At 40.5% G+C, this 20,541-nt stretch overlaps 1 protein-coding gene across 2 annotated transcripts in view; it reads right to left on the reverse strand.

Annotated features, from left to right (window-relative positions):
• Window positions 1–20,541, reverse strand: part of LOC124549316 (GTP-binding protein 1) — a 152,985-nt gene that overhangs the window by 93,958 nt on the left and 38,486 nt on the right. For both annotated transcript variants that reach the window (XM_047125236.1, XM_047125237.1), the window contains exon 4: window positions 19,467–19,647. In XM_047125236.1, the coding sequence (XP_046981192.1) occupies window positions 19,467–19,647 (181 nt within the window). The remainder of the gene's footprint in view (window positions 1–19,466; window positions 19,648–20,541) is intronic.

Consider the following 20,541-nt stretch of genomic DNA (forward strand, 5'->3'; position numbering starts at 1 on the left):
GTAACCTTTGAGAAAAATCGTGCAGTTATAAGGGACACTAACGATAAGGTTAAGGTGATTGCAAACAGAGTTGGTAACCTGTTTTACTCGCATGAAAACAGCCCAAAGGCCTGTACAGCTGCCGAGACAAAAATTACGAAAAGTGACACGCATATCTGGCATGCTTGATTAGGACACTTGAACTCTGGAGATATGATTAGAATGCTCAAGGAAGAGTATGTGACAGGCTTAAAATTCATTGATGCAGACTTCACCAAGTGCACTACATGTCTCGAAGGAAAGATCACATCCATCCCCTTCACCAGGCGGGATGAAAACAAAAGTGACCTTCTGGAGTTAGTACATTCACATGTCTGTGAGCCAATGAGAGAAAAATCTCTAGGTGGTGAAAGATATTTTGTAACCTTCATGAATGACCACAGCAGATGGTGTCAAGTCTACTTTCTTCGACACAAGGGGGAAGTTGTGGACAGATTTGTTGAATTCAAGAACTTTGCTGAAAATCAGACTGGATGTAAAATAAAATCTTTCCAGTCAGATAACGGCAAGGAATACTGCAACGAAAGGATGGACTCCATCATCCAAGCGGCAGGAATACAGCGACGTCAAACAGTTCCTTATACACCACAACAGAATGGTGTTACTGAATGACAGAACCGATCCTTGGTTAAAGTGGCTCGCTGCATGATGCTGGAGTCTGGACAGCCACCATCACTTTGGGCCGAAGCTATTAACACAGCCAACCAAATCCGAAATCGCTGCCTAACCAAAGGACTTTAAGGTGGAACTCCATATGAAAAGTGGATGAAGAAGAAACCAGACCGGTCACACCTTCGTGTATTCGGTGAAAGTGTCATCATACTGGACAAATCGCCAAATAAGGGGAAGTTTGATCTGAGAGGCAAGCAAGGAATCTTTGTAGGCTACTCAGACTGTTCAAGTATCTATTGTGTGTGTGTGACAAAAGACCACAAGATACGCACATCATGAGATGTCAGGTTCCTTGATCATAACAGTTTTGAACCCAAGCAAACCTATGTAGACCTCTCTGCAAATGAACATCATCATTTCCAAAGAAGAAGCATCTGCATGGACCTTTCACCATGAGATTTGAGTGACAACAGAAGCTGTGAGTCAGAATCATTCTCTGATGAAGAACCACTTTACGGTTTTGAAGAAGAAGAAGTCACCTCGCTACCACATGATATCATTTCAAATGTTAACCTGTCATATGAAGAGGACAGCAATTCCTCAAGTGTCACACTTGCTCCACAGCTTGCACCAGATGTTTCAAGTCATGACATCAACTTTGCTGCTAAAGCAACAAAAATCAATGTTGAGGATGCATTGAACGGTCCAGATAGTCAAGAACGGTTTAGCGCTATATACAATGAAGTCAAATCGCTAGTCAAGAATGAAACCTCGGACATCATGGACAGACAAGCAAACAGAAAAATAATTGACTGCAGAACTGTCTTCAGAAACACAAGCGGCAGTTATGGATCCTGCTACAAAGAAAGGCCAGAATAGTTGCATGAGGATTCAACCAAAGACCTGGAGTTGACCTTGTGGAAACATTCCCTCCAGTTGCAAGAATCGAATCAGTCAGACTCCTCATGGCTCTAGCAGTGAAGTTTAACTTGCATGTCTCACAGCTGGATATCTCCACTGCATTCCTCAAAGGTGAAGTTGATACTGAAATCTTCATGGAACAGCCAGACTCATTAGCCAAGTTCTTACAGAAGATGAGAGATGTAGAGGAGGACCATCACATAGCCAAAAAGGCAGATGATATGCTCCAGAAGTTAAAATCTGGTGACAAAGTGTGCAAGCTTACGATAGCCATCTACGGATTGCGCCACGCTGGCAGACAGTGGCATGCCAAATTAAATGCCACATTGATGTCAATCTGATTGCAGCCCACTAGTGCAGATCCTTGTGTATATGTGGACAGTATGGGAAATTCTCAAGTCTTCCTGCTCACTTATGTTGACAACATCGTAATTGCGTCATCAGACCCGGAAAGAACAAGGCAGATCCAGGACAAGTTATCTGCCAGATTCGACGTCAAGTATCTTGGTCTTGTGAAATGCTCCCTGGGCATTGACATAAATCAGTCTGTTGACAAACTCATGCTGTGTCAAAGTGGCTACATCAGAGAAGTTTTACACCAATTCCGAATGGGTGACTGCAAGCCCTTAAGAACCCCGTTGGCGACCGGGATCAAACTGAATGTTGCAGCTGCAAGTACAGTGAATGGGACTCAGTATCCATTCAGGGAACTGCTCGGAGTGTTGATGTACATCGCCATTGGCACTCGCCCTAATATATGCCATGCAGTCAACAAGCTAAGCCAATACAACAACAGCCATAATCTTGTTCACTGGTAGGCAGCTAAACGAATCCTTACATACCTCAAGGGAGCAATTGATAAGAAACTAACCTACGTCAAGGATAAAGAGGGAATATTCGGTTTTGCAGATGCTGACTGTGGAAATTCTGATGCTGACAGGAAGTCGTATACTGGTTACAACTTCATCTTGTGCAAGTCAGCAATCTCATGGTGTTTGCGCAAGCAGAGGACCGTCGCTCTCTCATCAACTGAGGCTGAGTATATGAGTATCTCCGAAGCAGCAAAGGAGGCGATTCACCTATCAACCTTTGTGAAGGAGCTGTGTTTAGTGGAGCTATCAAACATTGTACTGTTCAATGACAACCAGTCAGCTGGAAAATTAGCAAATAATCCAGTTTTCCACTCAAAGACAAAACATATTCACATAAAGTACCACTTCATTCGCCAGGCCCTGCAAGATTATCCACTGAAACTGGAATATCGGTCAACAGAAGATATGGTAGCAGACATGCTGACGAAGGCCCTTCCTGCACCAAAGCATGAGATGTGTGTTGTTGGACTCAGACTGCGAACCTAGAACCACAAACTTACACACTCAAGTTCATCGATTTACACCTGTGTGTAAAAATTGAGGGGGCGTGTTGAGATTCAAATTTTACCGCCACATAATATTGTTGGCGTCCACAGATGTTGTTATGTACACAGTTGTCCTAGCAGTGTGTGTTCTCTGTCTGTGTGTGTTCCTTGTTGAGTGTGTGGTCCTTTATGAATAAAGTTGTTCGTTAAACATGTGTCGTTGCTGTAATTTCAAGTCCTAATCCTAACATCTACATCTACATCTACATCTACATGGTTACGTTCCTTGTTTACTGTGTGGTCCTTTATGAATAAAGTTGTTCGTTAAACATGTGTCGTCGCTGTAATTTCAAGTCCTAATCCTAACATCTACATCTACATCTACATGGTTACTCTGCAATTCACACTTAATTGTCCGGAAGACAGTTCATCGAACCATTTTCATACTACTTCTCTACCATTCCTCTCTCAAATGGCACGTGGGAAAAAGGAACACCTGAATCCTTCTGTTCGAGCTCTGATTTCTCTTATTTTATTATGATGATTATTTCTCTCTATGTAGGTGGGTGTCGACAAAATATTTTCACATTCAGAAGAGAAAGTTGGTGACTGAAATTTCATAAATAGATCTCGCCACAAAGCTTACACTACACTCGTTCGTCCTCTGTTAGAATATTGCTCTGCGGTGTGGGATCCTTACCAGGTGGGACTGACGGAGGACATCAAAAGGGTGCAAAAAAGGGCAGCGCTCGTTTTGTATTATCACGTAATAGGGGAGAGTGTGTGGCAGATATGATACGCGAGTTGGGAAGGAAGTCATTAAAGTAAAGACATTTTTCGTCGCGGCGAGATCTATTTACGAAATTTCAGTCACCAACTTTCTCTTCCGAATGCGAAAATATTTTGTTGAGCCCAGCCTACATAGGTAGGAATGATCATCAAAATAAAATAAGAGAAATCAGAGCTCGAACAGAAAGGTTTAGGTATTCGTTTTTCCCTCGCGCTGTTCGGGAGTGGAATGGTAGAGAGATAGTATGATTGTGGTTCGATGAACCCTCTGCCAAGCACTTAAATGTGAATTGCAGAGTAGTCATGTAGATGTAGAAAACTGCCTTTGCTTCAGCGACTGCCACCCCAATTCTTGTATAATATCAGTGACACTCTCACCTCTGTTGCGCAATAACACAAAACGAGCTGCACTTCTTTGCACTTTTTCGATGTCCTCCATCAATCCTAACTAGTAAGGATCCCATACTATACAGCAATATTCCAGCAGAGGATGGACAAGTGTAATGTAGGCTGTCTCTTTAGTGAGTTTGTCGCATCTTCTAAGTGTTCTGCCAAAAAAGCGGAGTCTTCGTCTCGCTTTCCCCACACTATTATCTATGTGGTCTTTCCAATCTAAGTTGCTCGTAATTGTAATTCCTAGGTATTTAGTCGAATTGACAGCCCTTAGATTTGTGCGATTTATCGTATACCCAAAATTTATCGGATTTCTTTTAGTACCCATGTGGATGACCTCGCACTTTTCTTTGTTTAGTGCCAATTGCCACTTTTCGCATCATATAGAAATTCTCTCTAGATAATTTGGTAATTGGAAATGATCATCTAATGATTTTACTAGATGGTAAATTACAGTGTCATCTGCAAACAATCTAAGGGGGCTGCTCAGATTATCATCTAGATCATTTATGTAAATCAGGAACAGCAGAGGACCTATGACACTACCTTGTGGAACGTCAGATATCACTTCTGTTCAACTCGATGATTTACTGTCTGTCACTATGAACCGTGACCTCTCTGAGAGGAAATCACGAATCCAGCCACACAACTGAGACAATACTCCAGATGTACGCAATTTGATTAATAGTTGCTTGTGAGGAACGGTATCAAAAGCCTTCTGGAAATCTAGGAATATGGAATCAATCTGAGATCCTTTGTTGACAGCACTCATTACTTCATGGGAATAAAGAGCTAGCTGTGTTGCACAAGAACGGTATTTTCTGAATCCGTGTTGGTTATGTATCAATAAGTCATTTTCTTCAAGGCAATTCATAATGTTCAAGTACAGCACATGCTCCAAAATTCCTATTCCAAATTGAGGTCAGTGATATGGGTCTGTAATTCAATGGGTTACTCCTATTTCCTTTCTTGAATATTTGTGTGACCTTTCCAGTCTTCAGGAACAGACCTTCTGCCAAGTGAGCAGTTGTGTATGAATGCTAAGAAAGGCACTACTGTGTCTGTATACTCTGAAAGGAACCCGATTGGTATACCATCTGGACCAGAAGACTTTCCTTTCTGAAGTGATTTAAGTTGTTTCACAACACCTAAGATATCTACTTTTATGCCACTCATGCTAACAGCTGTTCTGGTTTCGAATTCTGGGATATTTACTTTGTCTTCTTTCATGAAGGAATTACAGAAAACTGTATTTAGTGACTCTGCTTTAGTGGCACCATCATTGGTAACATTTCCATCACTATCACGCAGTTATAGTATAAGTTGTCAGCTCTAAATTTTCTACATGTACCTGCAGTGGCGATGATTTGAGGCATGTGTTCACCTCATCTGCCATAGAGCCTCGTTAGATGACTGGCAGCACCTGTCGGAAGTGGCCTGCGAACAAGACAATGACTCCACCCATCAACATTCAGTTATTGCAGATGTCTTGCAAGCTTCAGCCGAGCACCTCAATCGCATGCTTGTGTGATATCCAGCATTCACCCCATGCAATCAATCTGCACTGCTGAAACAGAGTGGCACGACCACTGCTCTTGCTGACATTGCAAGTGAATGTTTCCTCATTCGCAAGGTTCACAGGATGCTTGAACACTGAATGGGCAGTTCTTCCTCTGCTGCAAGGTTGTGGCTATCCCAGAGGACACAATAAATAGCACAACATTCCTGTCCTTGAGCAACTGGGCCAGCTGCAAATTCAACAGAAATGTCTTGCCATTGCCCCCAAGTGTGCACAAGAAATGAACTCATCCGATCTCCACATTATTCAAAATTTTATTGAAAATGTGCCTTTGCTCTGGTAATAGGAGGGGATTAGCTTGGGCAACTTGGGCCTCCAAGGCTGCTGTGTCATAACTATGAGTTCCCTGACCAAATCAGTGGACAGCCCTCCCGCCCATTGTAGTGTAGGCATGCTGAAATCAGACAGCTGTTTTCCCACCACCAAGAAAACTTTGTCCTCAATAAGCTTCAGCACTTCATTAAAATATGTCAAAACTGGACTGTGCTGAACCTTGGTAATAATGCTCAATTTCTTCGGATAATGTTTTATATTTATTCCAAAATGTATTCAGGTTCAAGAGTCCACAGGTGTTCAACATGACAGCAAAGAGCTCTCTCAACTTCGCTGGTGACCAGCACAATATGGTGTCCTCCATTGTAGCGTCATCTTCCAAAACTCCTATCGCCTCATATGCTTCCTCAAACATGGCTTTTCCATCTCTGTCAACTGTTTACAGGGTCTGAAAACTGATAGGGGCCCAGATGCGGGTCAGAAGCAACTATACACAATAACACTCAAAGTGTATTACAGGTGTGGTGTAAATTCTACCCAGGGCCTCAGACACCTTCACAGCTTGCCAGCCCTCAACCAGGGTGTCCTGCACATGACTTTTCCATTCTTTCTGTGACACTTTCCATGTGTGATATTTTGGCACATAGGCATACAGTAAAGTTCTGCCAAAGTCGTCCATCTGGCATACATGGAAAAATGTGGTGAGGGTAGTAGTGGGCAGTGTCGCTATTCAATTGTGCAAACTGTCTCCATGAAGTACGCACACTTACTGTTAGGAAGGTGCGCCACTAGATGTGTCATGTCGGGTGCTTCTCGTGAAACAGCAAGCCCACCATGCAGCTTTGTTGCCGTTCACAAATCGATCTGCTGTAAACATCCGCACATCGTCTCTTGGATCAATATTAGAACACTCCTGCTGTTGCACAATAAATATTGCCTGGTCACTGCCTCTGTTTATGTATTTGCAAATATATTTAATTGCCTTAACCAAGTTACAAATCTCTACATTAATGTGAGCAATAAATATAATGGAAAGGAGAGGTGAGCACGGAATGATGCAGCTGCTGTCCAGTACAACTTCTTGTGCCATACCTCTATCCTGCCTCGAGCATGGATGTGTGTGATGTCCTTAGGTTAGTTAGTTTTAATTAGTTCTAAGTTCTAGGGGACTGATGACCACAGATGTTAAGTCCCATAGTGTTCAGAGCCATTTGAACCATACATTGTCGTTCATTTGGGTCTCTTTTAAAAGTGGCCCAGAATACTTTTTGGTGAATTTCTTGTCCTTCATGGCTGGCGGCACAGGTTTCAATGCTCTGCAAGGACCGTGGAGCATAGGCTCTTAGTGACTGTGTCCTATAGCTTTTTGTCCACATTGGGGTCAGGCAACTCTGGTAATGTCACATCATACATTTATTTCAGTCACAATTTCTGCTTTAACCAAGAAGCAAGTGCACATGGAGCAAGTCACGCTTTTGCCACTCAATGGAATACATGAAGCACTGTTCTTTCACCTAAATCTTGCCCTGTCACCAGCTTCTGCATTTTAATCCCTTCCTGGCCATTCCAAAACAGGGCATCACAATAGTGGTGCATATCAATGATCCTGGTGACAGAGTCATCGTGCTCGTGATCCTGGTGATGGAGTTGTCATGCTTGCGCAGGACAATGTCCCCAGGGCAGTTGGGTTATCATCCGTGACCATAGCTGTGACATTGGTCACGGCCATTGTGCTGTAGCAGCATGTGCGCTGCCCGCTTGGCACATGGATCACCAACTTGCAGCTCTCGTCAGGCATGTTCTCCAGAGCTGTACCAATACATTGTGATTTTGTAGAACTTTCTGAATTTTCAGTCCAGTCACCTGTTCAACTCCCTGAATAATTTGACACAGAATTTCAGTCTCCTGCTTGTCATCCCGATAAAATAAACTAGCAAAAATTGTGCTTCACCATTGGACAGAGGGAAAAGCGACCCGATTTTATGGTGCTCTTGCCCCTGCACTGTAAAGGTAAATGAAAAAACAGGCATAGTGAGAATTCTATTGACCTCAAAGGCGCTCATGTGAAAACATGAATTATATTTTTTGTACAGTTTAGGAACTGCTGTGCCTCATCAGTCTATCCAGAAAATAATTCCTTTAAAGGATCCACCAGCTCTTCTAATGCAGGAACAGATACCTTGCCCCCAGAACAACACATTCCCACTGTTTCCTACTTCCATTTCAAGGTCCCACAAAATCTGCATGCCTTGTTCATACTGTCAATTTTTATGAGCCTGTGGTCACTGTAATCCAATGTTGGATTATGGTCAAAATCATTTTTTTTTTTTTAATACAAAACCCCAGGTATTCATCGCAAATATTTGCCGATGTTCAACTTGTCACTGAGCAACAGTGTGTCAGTGTGAAGCTGCTTCCTTGACTGTTTCAGTGGCACACACAGATGCTATGCATGCTGTATTCACCTGACGCCAAGAAGCCCCATTTTCAGTGGTCTCAGAAACATGCTGAGATGCAATGCATTTAGTATTCTGCTGATGTCAAGCATAAGTCTGCTCAGGAGTTTCAGCCACTCGTGCACTTGCCTGATGCTTAACTTCCACATATGACATTTTAGTCACATTATCCATCACATGGGAACAGTAGTCATGCTGGCCATCCCATGGTAACAGTTGTTTGCTTCAGAATAAAAGACAGCCTTTGTGTTAATTCAGGGTTTAGATTATCTACATTCCAAAGTTCCTCTAAAACCATATACCTGCTTCAACATGAATGGGTAGCAAACATACTAACTCTATAGAGAAGGAGAATAAGCAATTTTTTGATTCAGTGCATCACAAACTTTATAACATTTGCTTGTGAAGCAATGTCATGAGCCCTCATGTGTGTGCCTGTTACCAGTAGATAAGCTTGCATATCATAATCCAGCCCCAATAAAGTTCTAGGAACCTTTACATGTAAAGGATGCCTCTTTGTTTGTCACACAGCATTTACATAATGAGATCATTGTGAGCCTTCAAGGTGACTTCATAGATGCCCAGGAGTTTCTGACACAATCGTAATATAAAAAGCAAATATTAGTGGGAAGCAATGTTGTAATTGTACCAATTTCTAATAAGAAAGTCCCAGAACATTTTCCAAAAATATGAAATAAGGAAAAAAGATTGCAGCAGGGTGTGAACCTGGGTATTACATAATTCAGTTTGGCAACATGATGTCTCTAACAGCGTGGTTACGCAAAACATTCTAATGTTGCTATTTCATATGATGTAATAGCAGCCTGTTAAGACTTACTGCCAATATAGTTTTAAATGATATTTAAGTAGAACAAATCATACAAAGGATGTTGAGTTTGTGTTAAATCTTCAATGCTGTGTTGCCTAGAAATGCAATATTGTCGTAACACAATTTCCAATCTGGAAATTAGCATTTAAGCAGCGCGCTTTTTGATTGGCTTTCCTGCTGTGACTTTTCATTGGCTGTTGCTCACAGTTCAATTATTGTTCCATATTTCATGTTATATGCTTCATACAAATACATACTTTGTATCACACAGTATGTTAATCCAGGGTATAAGCTATGCCCACGTCAAATTTTATCCAAATCTGTCCATCCGTTTTAGCCTGATGCAGTAACAAACATACACACAAATTCTTGCATTTATAGTATATATGGGAAATGAGATTACTGAATACAAAGTAGGACTGCTTAGTTTGTTTACCAATTTGTAAATGTCATTTAAAGTGATTAATATCCAAGTAATTCCTCACTTCTTGTCTGTTTTGCATAAGTAAGGAGGGCTTCTGCATCTAATGTAGAATTATTGAGTGGAATCGTGGTGCTGGCAATATTTATAAAATATTCAATGAGAGTATCACAGTCAACAGGCATATTACACAATTGGCCATTAAAATTGCTACACCACAAAGATGACATGCTACAGACACAAAAATTAACCAACATGAAGAAGATGCTGTGATACGCAAATGATTAGCTTTTCAGAGCATTCACACAAGGTTGGCGCCAGTGGTGACACCTACAACATGCTGACATGAGGAAAGTTTCCAACCGATTTCTCATACACAAACAGCAGTTGACCGCCGTTGCCTGGTGAAACGTTGTTGTGATGCCTCGTGTAAGGATGAGAAATCCATACCATCACGTTTCCGACTTTGATAAAGGTCGGATTGTAGCCTATCCCAATTGCGGTTTATCGTATCACGACATTGCTGCTCGAGTTGGTCGAGATCCAATGACTGTTAGCAGAATATGGAATCGGTGGGTTCATGAGGGTAATACGGAACGCCGTGCTGGATCACAACAGCCTCGTATCACTAGCAGTCGAGATGACAGGCATCTTATCCGCATGGCTGTAACGGATCGTGAAGCCAGTTCTCAATCCCTGAGTCAACAGATGGGGACGTTTGCAAGACAACAACCATCAGCACGAACAGTTCAACGAAGTTTGCAGCAGCATGGACTATCAGCTCGGAGATCATGACTGCGGTTACCCTTGACACTGCATCACAGACAGGAGAGGCTGCGGTGGTGTATTCAACAACAAACCTGGGTGCACGAATGGCAAAACGTCTTTTTTTCGGATGAATCCAGGTTCTGCTTACAGCATCATGTTGGTCGCATCTGTGTTTGGCGACATCGCGGTGAACGCACATTGGAAGCGTGTACTCGTCATTGCCATTCTGGCATATCACCCGGCGTGATGGTATGCGGTGCCATTGGTTACACGTCTCGGTCACCTCTTGTTCGCATTGACGGCACTTTGAACAGTGGACATTACATTTCAGATGTGTTACTACCTGTGGCTCTACCCTTCATTCGATCCCTGCGAAAACCTACATTCCAGCAGGATAATGCACGACCGCATGTTGCAGGTCATGTACGGTCCTTTCTGGATACAGAAAAAGTTCGACTGCTGCCCTGGCCAGACCTTCTCCAGATCTCTCACCAACTGAAAATGTCTGGTCAATGGTGGCCAAGCAATTAGCTCGTCAGAATACGCCAGTCACTACTCTTGATGAATTGTGGTACGGTGTTGAAGCTGCATGGGCAGCTGTACCTGTAAACGGCATCCAAGCTCTGTTTGACTCAATGCCCAGGCATATCAAGGCCGTTATTACGACCAGAGGTGGTTGTTCTGGGTACTGATTTCTCAGGATCTATGCACCCAAATTGCATGAAAATGTAATCACATGTCAGTTCTAGTATAATATATTTGTCCAATGAATACCCGTTTATCATCTGCATTTCTTCTTGGTGTAGCAATTTTGATGGCCAGTAGTGTATTTTCTTTACTGATATTATTAATTTTCCTTTTAATTACCTTCCACCCTGCTTTACATTTATTGTTAGGACTTCAAACAACATATCACTTGCACTGCACTTAGCATTTTTTATTTCAGATCTGTAGAGTTTGTTCGCAGCTCGTAGTCTAGTGGTTAGCACTGCCGCCTATGGAACACGGGGTCCAGGATTCAATTCCCAGTCTGGCTGGGGATTTTCTCTGTGTGGGGATTGGGTGTTTTTGTTGTCATCATTTCTTCTTCTTCTTCTTCTTCTTCTTCATCTTCATATTCATCTTCATCTTCATCATCATCCATGACAGTGGCTAGATCAGACTGTGTAAAAAAAAAATTGGACTGTGTAAAAATTGGGACTTTGTACTGATGACCGCACAGTTGTGTGCCCCACAAACAAATCATCATCATCATCATCATCATCATCTGTACAGTTTTTTCATATTTACATAATTTTCCTTGTCCCTATCACTTCCATGAGGCTTACCTCTCAGAATAAATAATAATATCCTGATTTTGATTACTTGTGGAGTGTAGCACTTGTTGATATGATGCTGCTTATGTATAATATTAGTACATCTTTTGGTTACAGTGGGGCATGCATTTGATCTCTGCCACAAAAATTGAAAAGCATTCATCAATTGTTTTATCATTATCCTTTACATGAGACCAATCCATTTCTTTTAACTAATCTATCATATTGTTTACAATAGATTTATCTACAATTCTGTACGTCACTTGTCTTTCTGTGGTACTGAGAGCTGAATTTTCTATCTGAAGCCACAGCCCTGCACGGTCTGATATTCTTATTTCTATAACATGACATTCAAGAGAGTATCTATGTACATTACTAATTATGTTATTAAACCATGTATTCAGTCCAATGTGTTTTTCATTGAGACAGTAATAGTTCAATGACTTTGGAGAATTAACCATGTGAATCACATTTTTCTCTTTGCATTATTATATCCACATTAATATCACCTACTGTACATCAACAATTTTATGCTGTTTAAATTTTGACAACTGCAACATTAAAGTGGTAATTTTTTTCTACAAATGCTATCTCATCAGAGCTTGGAGTACAAAAAACTGAGACAATCACAAGTTATGTGTGTGTATTAACACTTCAAATGTGCCTTCAAGGCATATTCTGGTAATATATGATTCAGGTATGTAAATCAAGGTTTTACATTAATATGAAGAAGAAGAATATTGGTACAGAAGTGCATTTTGATTTCACTGAGTCTTGCATGCTTGTTTATTTTCACTTGGTGATCTAGAGCAGCACAATTATCTGAATGAATTAGTTTGCTGCAGTTTTATAATTTTGTTTACCTCCTGGCACAGAAAATTTTTACATGCTCATAATGTTCAGTGTGCAAATTTTTTCGAGTCTACTAGTACCCACCACATTGCATTTTGCACAAGTGGAGCATAGTAATCTGATTTTGATAATGATTTTATGGCTCTCTTAGTTTACATGTGAATTAAAGATCACGTCAGATCTCTGTGGTATAGTCACAAATGTGTGTTTCATCTCATTCATATCAACAAATTCTTCATACCTGCTACACATGTTTTGGATTCTTTATGTTCTATGTCATTTATACCAGTCACACAAGCACAAATTCACTGCCCTTCAGTATATTCCTATGTTCCAAAGACAATGCCATTAACACTTTTCATCCTCATGCCAGGTGGCATGATGCCAGTTGCACAAAAGCCCATATTCACATCACATACAATGCTAGCTAGTTTTCTGCTATGGCTGTCGACTGCAGAAATAACTTTGCATTTCTTTGTATGCTGTTTGTGATTACTGCCGACATTAAATTTACAAGTTTATATTTTGTTTTGAGTTTCAAGTTGGCTGGAATGTTCACTTTCAATGTTTACAGACTTATTGCTGTTTCCCGCCAACACACTGAACCTGTTTGTGCACATGAGATTAGATTTATTTGATGAGTTGACACTTTTTTAATTACTTTGTTTGTCATTTCTAGAGAAAAAGAAAGCGTGTTTCAATTATTCCTGCTCTTTTGCCTATTATTTTCAGTGTCAAATGTATTTGAATTGTTTACAGTACTTTTGGCCATTAATTTATGTCTAATGTTTCATTTTCCAATGCTGGAGACAACGTCAGAGGCCATAAAGACTCACACAACAGTTTCAAACCTACAACACTGCAGCATGCCGAGCTGCTTATACGTACCCATGCAATGGTCAATTCATGAAGTCATCAAACCCCTGCCTAAGATAGCAGATTCACACTAACATGTGTTATGGAACATATAATGTAGAACAGTTGGTCCTGTTGGTTTATTTAGCACTAAGGTCTACAACTTGCATAATTTCAAACCTTCTTCTTTTCTGATAAAAGTTCTTTTTGTGCTTTTGAATTTATAGGGCCTCTCTTTGTTGTAGAAATCTGGATACTGTTTGACCCCTCTCCCACACCCTTTTCAAGGTCCCATTAATTCCAAAATCTAAATATAGGAACTGATTCTCTCCCAAGTATTTGACTCTCACTCTTCACTATGCCATAATTTATTTCCCCTTCGATCTTCTCCTTCATTCTCAATGCCTTTTACAACAAAATCTCTATCTCTCTTTCTAACATTTCTTTTTTTGTTCCGCAAAGCTTAATCTTCTGCAATCCTAATTTGTCTTCAATTTTTTCACCTCTTTTGGTCCAATTTTCTTTTAAACAATATCATCTATTATTTAACTTTCAGCTACAACCAATGATATAGTCTTCTGGACGTGATTTACAAGCTAAGCTGTAACCACTGTGCTGCATTCTATGTAGGCATGACAACCAACAAGCTGTCTGTCCGCATGAATGGCCACCGACAAACTGTGGCCAATAAACAAGTCTGTAATTGTCTTTGTATAATGTGTGTCCAAACCTTTTTGTTTCCTACAAAGTTACAGTAGGAGACCATGTTAAGTGTGTCTAGGACATGGAGAATGATTATTTGTCATTTATATTTTAGTAAAGATGTGGCTCCAGAAAATAAGGAGGAGTAATTTTGTCCCCACAAATTTTCCAAAGTATGTTCAAAACACTGCGAAGAGGAATGTTTAGACAGAGAAAAATTTGCACGCATGTGGCTGAAGGTAGCTAATCGAAGTACACATTCTTTGGTGTATTTTACCTTCATTTTATTTTCTTCACCATTTGATTAAGAAGCGTAAAATATTAGTAAACATGTCCCCAAACTTTTTCATTTGAGTCAATTCCACTTCCCTTAATCGTGTTCTATGGGTTGACTGTTACATGACCAACTGTATTTGCTTTACAGTACATTCATTCTCCGATCGCCTTTTTTTCCCCTCTTCTTACTCAGTCTACTATTTATTTAATAAACTGGGAGCAAGTATGTAAAATGCTTTAAATAACTACTTCAAAGTATCACCAGTAAGAAACATTGTGCTTTAGGTCGTAAAAACGAGAAAATAAATACGCAGAAATAGCAGAAAAAAAGGACGAATTAGCAGGGATATAATCGCTAATGTGTGGCAAATTCGGTGTTTTCGGACACTTGCAAAAGTACTAGCGTACTGTCAAGTCGTTTTGCAAGACTATCGCTGCAAAAATGTGCGTCAGGCTCTGTAATACTATAAAGTGCTGTATCATACCGAAAACTACCAAAAATCGAGTGCATCTGAACTGTGACACCTATCGCAAAGAAGCAGAATGCAATATCACTTGCTCTTAAAAGATACATAGCTGGTTTATTCCCGGTATCAAGTGGATACTGTTAAAATGTCTGCGCAACATATATAAATAATCCACGACACGTACGAAAAGAATCCGTCTGTACTAGGGATGTAGTGACATTCTAAATATACAGGGTACTATACGGACAAACACATGACATCCCAAGAACACGTGACCAGGCCGGCAATGTATGTTGACAACACAAAATCTGTCCTGCGCATGTGAATGCTCACTCCAGAGATATTTACTCTATGTCTCCACTATATGGTGAGTAGCAACTTTCCTTCTCTCGTATTGTTGCTTCAAAATGATGTCTTCTCCTATCAACTTGGCAATTTCCAGAGCTTTGGCAGTCAGCACATGTTTGGCGATAACATAGTGGGTGAGACAGTCAGTCCCCTATTACCCGTCTCTTCCCAACTAATGACATTAGGAACCTCTCCAGAAGATTGGTTCCTATCCGGTTCTGTATGGTCTTCACAAATCCTAGGTGAAAAAGTGTTGGTGAGCACAATGGAAAACGCAGAACAGTTGGCCACAGATGAGCTAGGATGACAAGATACCATTTCTGTCTCATTGGATCATAGTTCCCCCTTAACAGAGAGTGCTGTTATTTATATGAACATTGAATATTCCAGAATATGCAAACATTGCAAAATAAAAAATTCTCGGAACGAAAAATGATAAATACTAAATAACAAATATTTCCTGGTGACAATATTTGAACAGGCAACACCACCTGCTACTCCACATTGCATACAGCACACCCCACACCACTGTTCTGGCTCCTGGAGGAACAGTGGCCCTGTGTTTCAGAAGTTCTCACTGGAGCCAATTACAGCACCCTGAATCTAGATCTTGTCAGGCATCCTCTGTATGGTAGTGCTGAAAGACCCTCATGTTCTTCTCATGTTTTTACATCCTCTTGGCTATGATAGCAATCAAAAGAAGTGCCTCCCATCAAAACTTCATGAAGGAGGCAGGAAGGAAAACGTTCAACAGACATTGAGGTCATTAGAGGTGGAGCACAAGCTCAGAATGATTCAGAGACGGGGATGGAAATTGGCCATGTCGGACATGGATTTAAACCACTGTCCTCCCGAATGCAAATCCACGGTGCTAATGACTGTGCCACCTCACCCGGTCAAACCTTCATGATCACTGAATGGCTCTTCCGTTTCCTTCAACAATAATTACTTAACTGTGCCTCAAGACTGTAGTGGGGTTGCATACAGAAGATACGGATGATGCCTATGTGCTTTTGTCTTCTCAATGACAGGTCATAATCAATGACTACATATGAGATGTCCAACAAGCAACAAAGGACACAATACGGCTCAAAGTAGTATTTTAGTTACTTTTCTGATAGTTCCATTTTCTCCACAGACATAAAAATTCATACCACGTTTATGAGACTGTATCTCACTGACTGGTCCTTGGTGTTGTAGTGCTCTCAATCCTTCTCGTGGGTGTCCAGGGACCATTTGCCAGCTAGCTGTCTTCTTCTTCAATCACAGTGAAGTGTTTTACACAGTCATTCTGGGTATTGTCCAGTTGTCACAATGATGTGTTACGTATGGAACTTCACAATTTCTGGAGCTTTGGCAATCGGCATAGCTTTGGCAACAGCATAGTGGGTGAGAGAATCAGTGCAGACTACTGTCCATCGACCCTCGTTTGATGATTTCAGGGCATCCCCAAGAGGTCGCTTCTCAGCTGGTGGAATGATGATGCTGCAAGTGGTTTTGGTATCAGTTGCCCTGAAGCAATTTTTGTCACTAACATTCCTTACAATGGCTCACATACTGTCTAACAGATTGGTAGAGATCTATATACAGTCTTCGTAAGCCGTAGATGACCAGACATTGGAACATTGCGGAAGGACTTCAGGATAGCTGGGAATGGTCTGATTATTAACTGGAAACCTTCTTTGGAGGGTTCCTTCCATCTTCAAGGCTTCTATGGTTTTCAGCAGTGCTGAATCTTCCCTCCGTTCAGCAGCAGTGTTATTTAATACAGTGGTGACTGAGATAAAATAAAATTAAGTGGGCAATAAACAAGAGAATATTCATGCTCCCATGAAACATACTGAAACCAAATACAAAAAAGGATTCGAAAGGTTGTGAAATGTCTGTCAAGTCTAATTTTGTCTTTGGTTTTAGATTCTCCAATCACTGCATCATACAAATTAGAGGGCTACAAGTTCGTGGTAGAATCGCATTCTCTTCACTCAGCTGTAGGGTGAGATGGAGAACATATCAGCTTCATACAGGTCACCAAAGATTTGCCAATGACCAATAGTACCTCATCTAATGAAATAGCAGTATGGTCAGCACATATCGTCAAGTGGCAACCATACAGCTCAGTGCTGGCTCACACCTAAGTTGCATAGTCATAGACTGATCACACACAATACACTTCCATTATTCACTATTACACTTAGTGCTACATTGGGATGTAGCCTGAGGTGTACACATTTTGCTTTTAACCTGCCCACGTTTGCCTGTTAGCCAAGCAGACAAGCTGACGCACGTTATCACCAGAAGGGGTAGTCTGCTCTATTCCCATCCAAGCCAAGCTACGCCCAACCCAAGCAGGCTACAGGAGTCTTGTTTGCTTCCCTGTCTTCCCACTGCACTACACTACATAGCAGTTGATTCTGCACGCTTTTATTGTAGTGTTATGAGTAGGTTTCGTAAGATGATGACAAGTCTTTTTTATCCAAGTATTGCGAGGTGTGTCTCAATGAAAGATATATTCACTTTAGGTACTTGTAGTCGAGGAAGTGGTGGATTTTATTTGACCTTTTTCTCCTCTCCGGCATATTTCTGGCTTATTTATATATTTCGATATGAACTGTTTTCTCTGCAACTTCATCCTCTTTCGACTAGTATTGGTTACTCTCCATTTGAACCATCATCAGGTCACCTGTAATACTGTTTTCTGCAGTATGCAGAAACACCTCTGCAAGTCAAGATCATTTGTACCTAAGAACTGGAAGGTGCCTACTGTACTCCAACACCAACTGAAATGAGGTTTCAGAAGTCTACTTTCTGAAACCTTTGTGGGTTCCAGCCAAATATGACCTCACCTACACCAATTTTAATTACTTTTTCCAGGGTGTGTGTTATGGGTTCACTGAATTCATTCTATGTGGACAAAATAGTTAATTCTAAATTCACAAAATGCATTTTAGCAAACATGAAGTCTGTTTTTCATATCATGTTAATCTAAAAAGTACATATCTGAAACAAGAAACTTTTCTTTCATACTAAGCTTTCTTTGCACTAAGTTGCTTACCCACAAGAACATGGTTTTTAATATCCACTGAGCCTATTTCAATCAATGTATACTCTCAATTCAGAAAGCCTATATACCACTAAATGGCCTCAAGTCCTTAGCACACATTTCCATATGCTTTTCAGTCACTAAGTCTTTGTCCTCTTTCAAAATATTTATGGAGAGAGGAAACTGCTGGTCAAATTTACAAACGTGTCGTAACACACTCAAGATTCACAAATGGGTGTTTAGTAACTTTTTACACAATTTGCATTGTGAAACACCTGCCAATTTACTTGAGGCTGCCTCATAAACCCACAATAACATTTCCCTTCTGGATTTGGGCTCTCTTTCCTGTCGGGGATATAATCCCCAATTCTTAATTTATGTCCGTCTCCTTTAAGTTTGGTTTGTTCATTCTGTTGCATCCACTGTTATGATGAATGAGGTGGCTATTCTGTAGTCAAAGTGGATCAATAGTGCAACCTGTCATCAGGTGCAGCAAGCTAAACGGGTCACGCAAAGGAGAATTTGTACACCTCTGAATGTTCCCTCAGTTGGTGGGAGATTTACCCTTGTCAGTTCACACTCATCAATTACTCATCCACAAGGCAATAAAAAGAACTGCCAGCCGCATGAGGGCAAGCCGCAAGGAAAGCAAGTGAAAGGGAATGAGTGCTGCACATGCAGCTTCCCCACACAGACACAGTGCCCTAATACAGATACAACCAGAATGAGCAATCCACTCTCTAAGCATTCTGCTCAAGCAGTGTGGAGTTGCACATTAACACATACTGAATGTAGCTAGTTTTCATTACATATTGGCAGCCAACATCGGATAAACAGAAAGAAAATACGGGACAAATGCACCTACATATGTTTGTTGGTGTGTTACCTTGAAAATATGCCCCTCCCCAAACTCCCTTGCATCAATAATGCCCATCACAGGACTTGTGACCAATGTTCCTGCTGAGATTTTATGCTGAAAAATGGAATGAAGTCATGCTCATATGGTCTTAGTGGCTCCAAAATTAAAACTTCATCACAGTTACTCAGAGATGACATTACTCTGCTGGACAACAGTGGTCTCTTGAGAGAGTGTAAAGTTTAATTGGCCTTGCTTCTAATACATAACACAGCAATGGAGAATTTTCCAGACCAAGGATGTAAGACTTAATATACCGTATTTCCAAGAAGTCCTGCTGATCTATTCGCCTTCTTACAAGGTACTGGCCTGTAAGTCCTTTCTCCACTTTACGTTCCCTTAATAGGACACAGTCTGCATCCAGTGTAGCTGCAAGGGATTTCAGTGTTGCAACAGATGCTTCATAATCATTCTGTGCAAGACCACTCTCCCCTCCATCTGAAACAAGTTAGTTTACAGTTCTCAAATGTGTAAATGTGCACAAAACAATCTACAATTCATATCCTCTTTAATACACTTTACATCTTTGAAAAAGTTCTCTTTTGAATGGCACTGCTTCCCCAGAGTTAAGCCCATGCATGATAGGTTCTAGTTTGAATCTTAACTTTCAAATGCACTCAAGCTAGACCTCAAAGTGACTCTTTCTGAATAAAGAATATGCATCTGATTATAATACAAAAGACTGTCACCAGCTTAATAACACTTTTTAAAACATTTTGCAAACAAAACTAATTTAGTTTGCATTGAACAAAACAAGTAATCTTAACAATTAGATTCTCTCTTGTTGAAAGATGAAAAGGTCGTGGATAATAACATGCATCTGCCAATGATTAAAAAACACATGGTTTGAACAATTATTTAATTGTTCAGATACATCATGATTGCTTATTTTATGGGCCAATGTTATAACTAAGATTGCCCATAAAAAATATGTTTTCATAGCAAATAATGATCAATCCACATAAAAATCTGATTTATGAACGAAGACTAACAAAGAAAATTGCATTTTTCAGGTGACTGTGGTAAGGAACTATAGAAAACACACAGAAACTAAATACTGAAATTCACACACGGAATGCTTTGCAGAACAAATCAAATAACAAATGAAGTGAAGTAGTGGTAAGGGAGCAGACATCTCATAAAGGAACTCACATTACAAACTACTGGAGAGACCCAACAATTTCCAGAGAAAATAAACACGTGAGAAATATGCCAAACAACAACAGACTAAAATTACATAACTTTATGTGAATTTCCTTTGCATTGTTGTTGTTGTTGTTGTTGTTGTCTTCAGTCCTGAGACTGGTTTGATACAGCTCTTCTTGTCCAAAC

The sequence above is a fragment of the Schistocerca americana genome, chromosome 1, assembly GCF_021461395.2.
Source record: "Schistocerca americana isolate TAMUIC-IGC-003095 chromosome 1, iqSchAmer2.1, whole genome shotgun sequence".
Classification (NCBI taxonomy): Eukaryota; Metazoa; Arthropoda; class Insecta; order Orthoptera; family Acrididae; genus Schistocerca; species Schistocerca americana.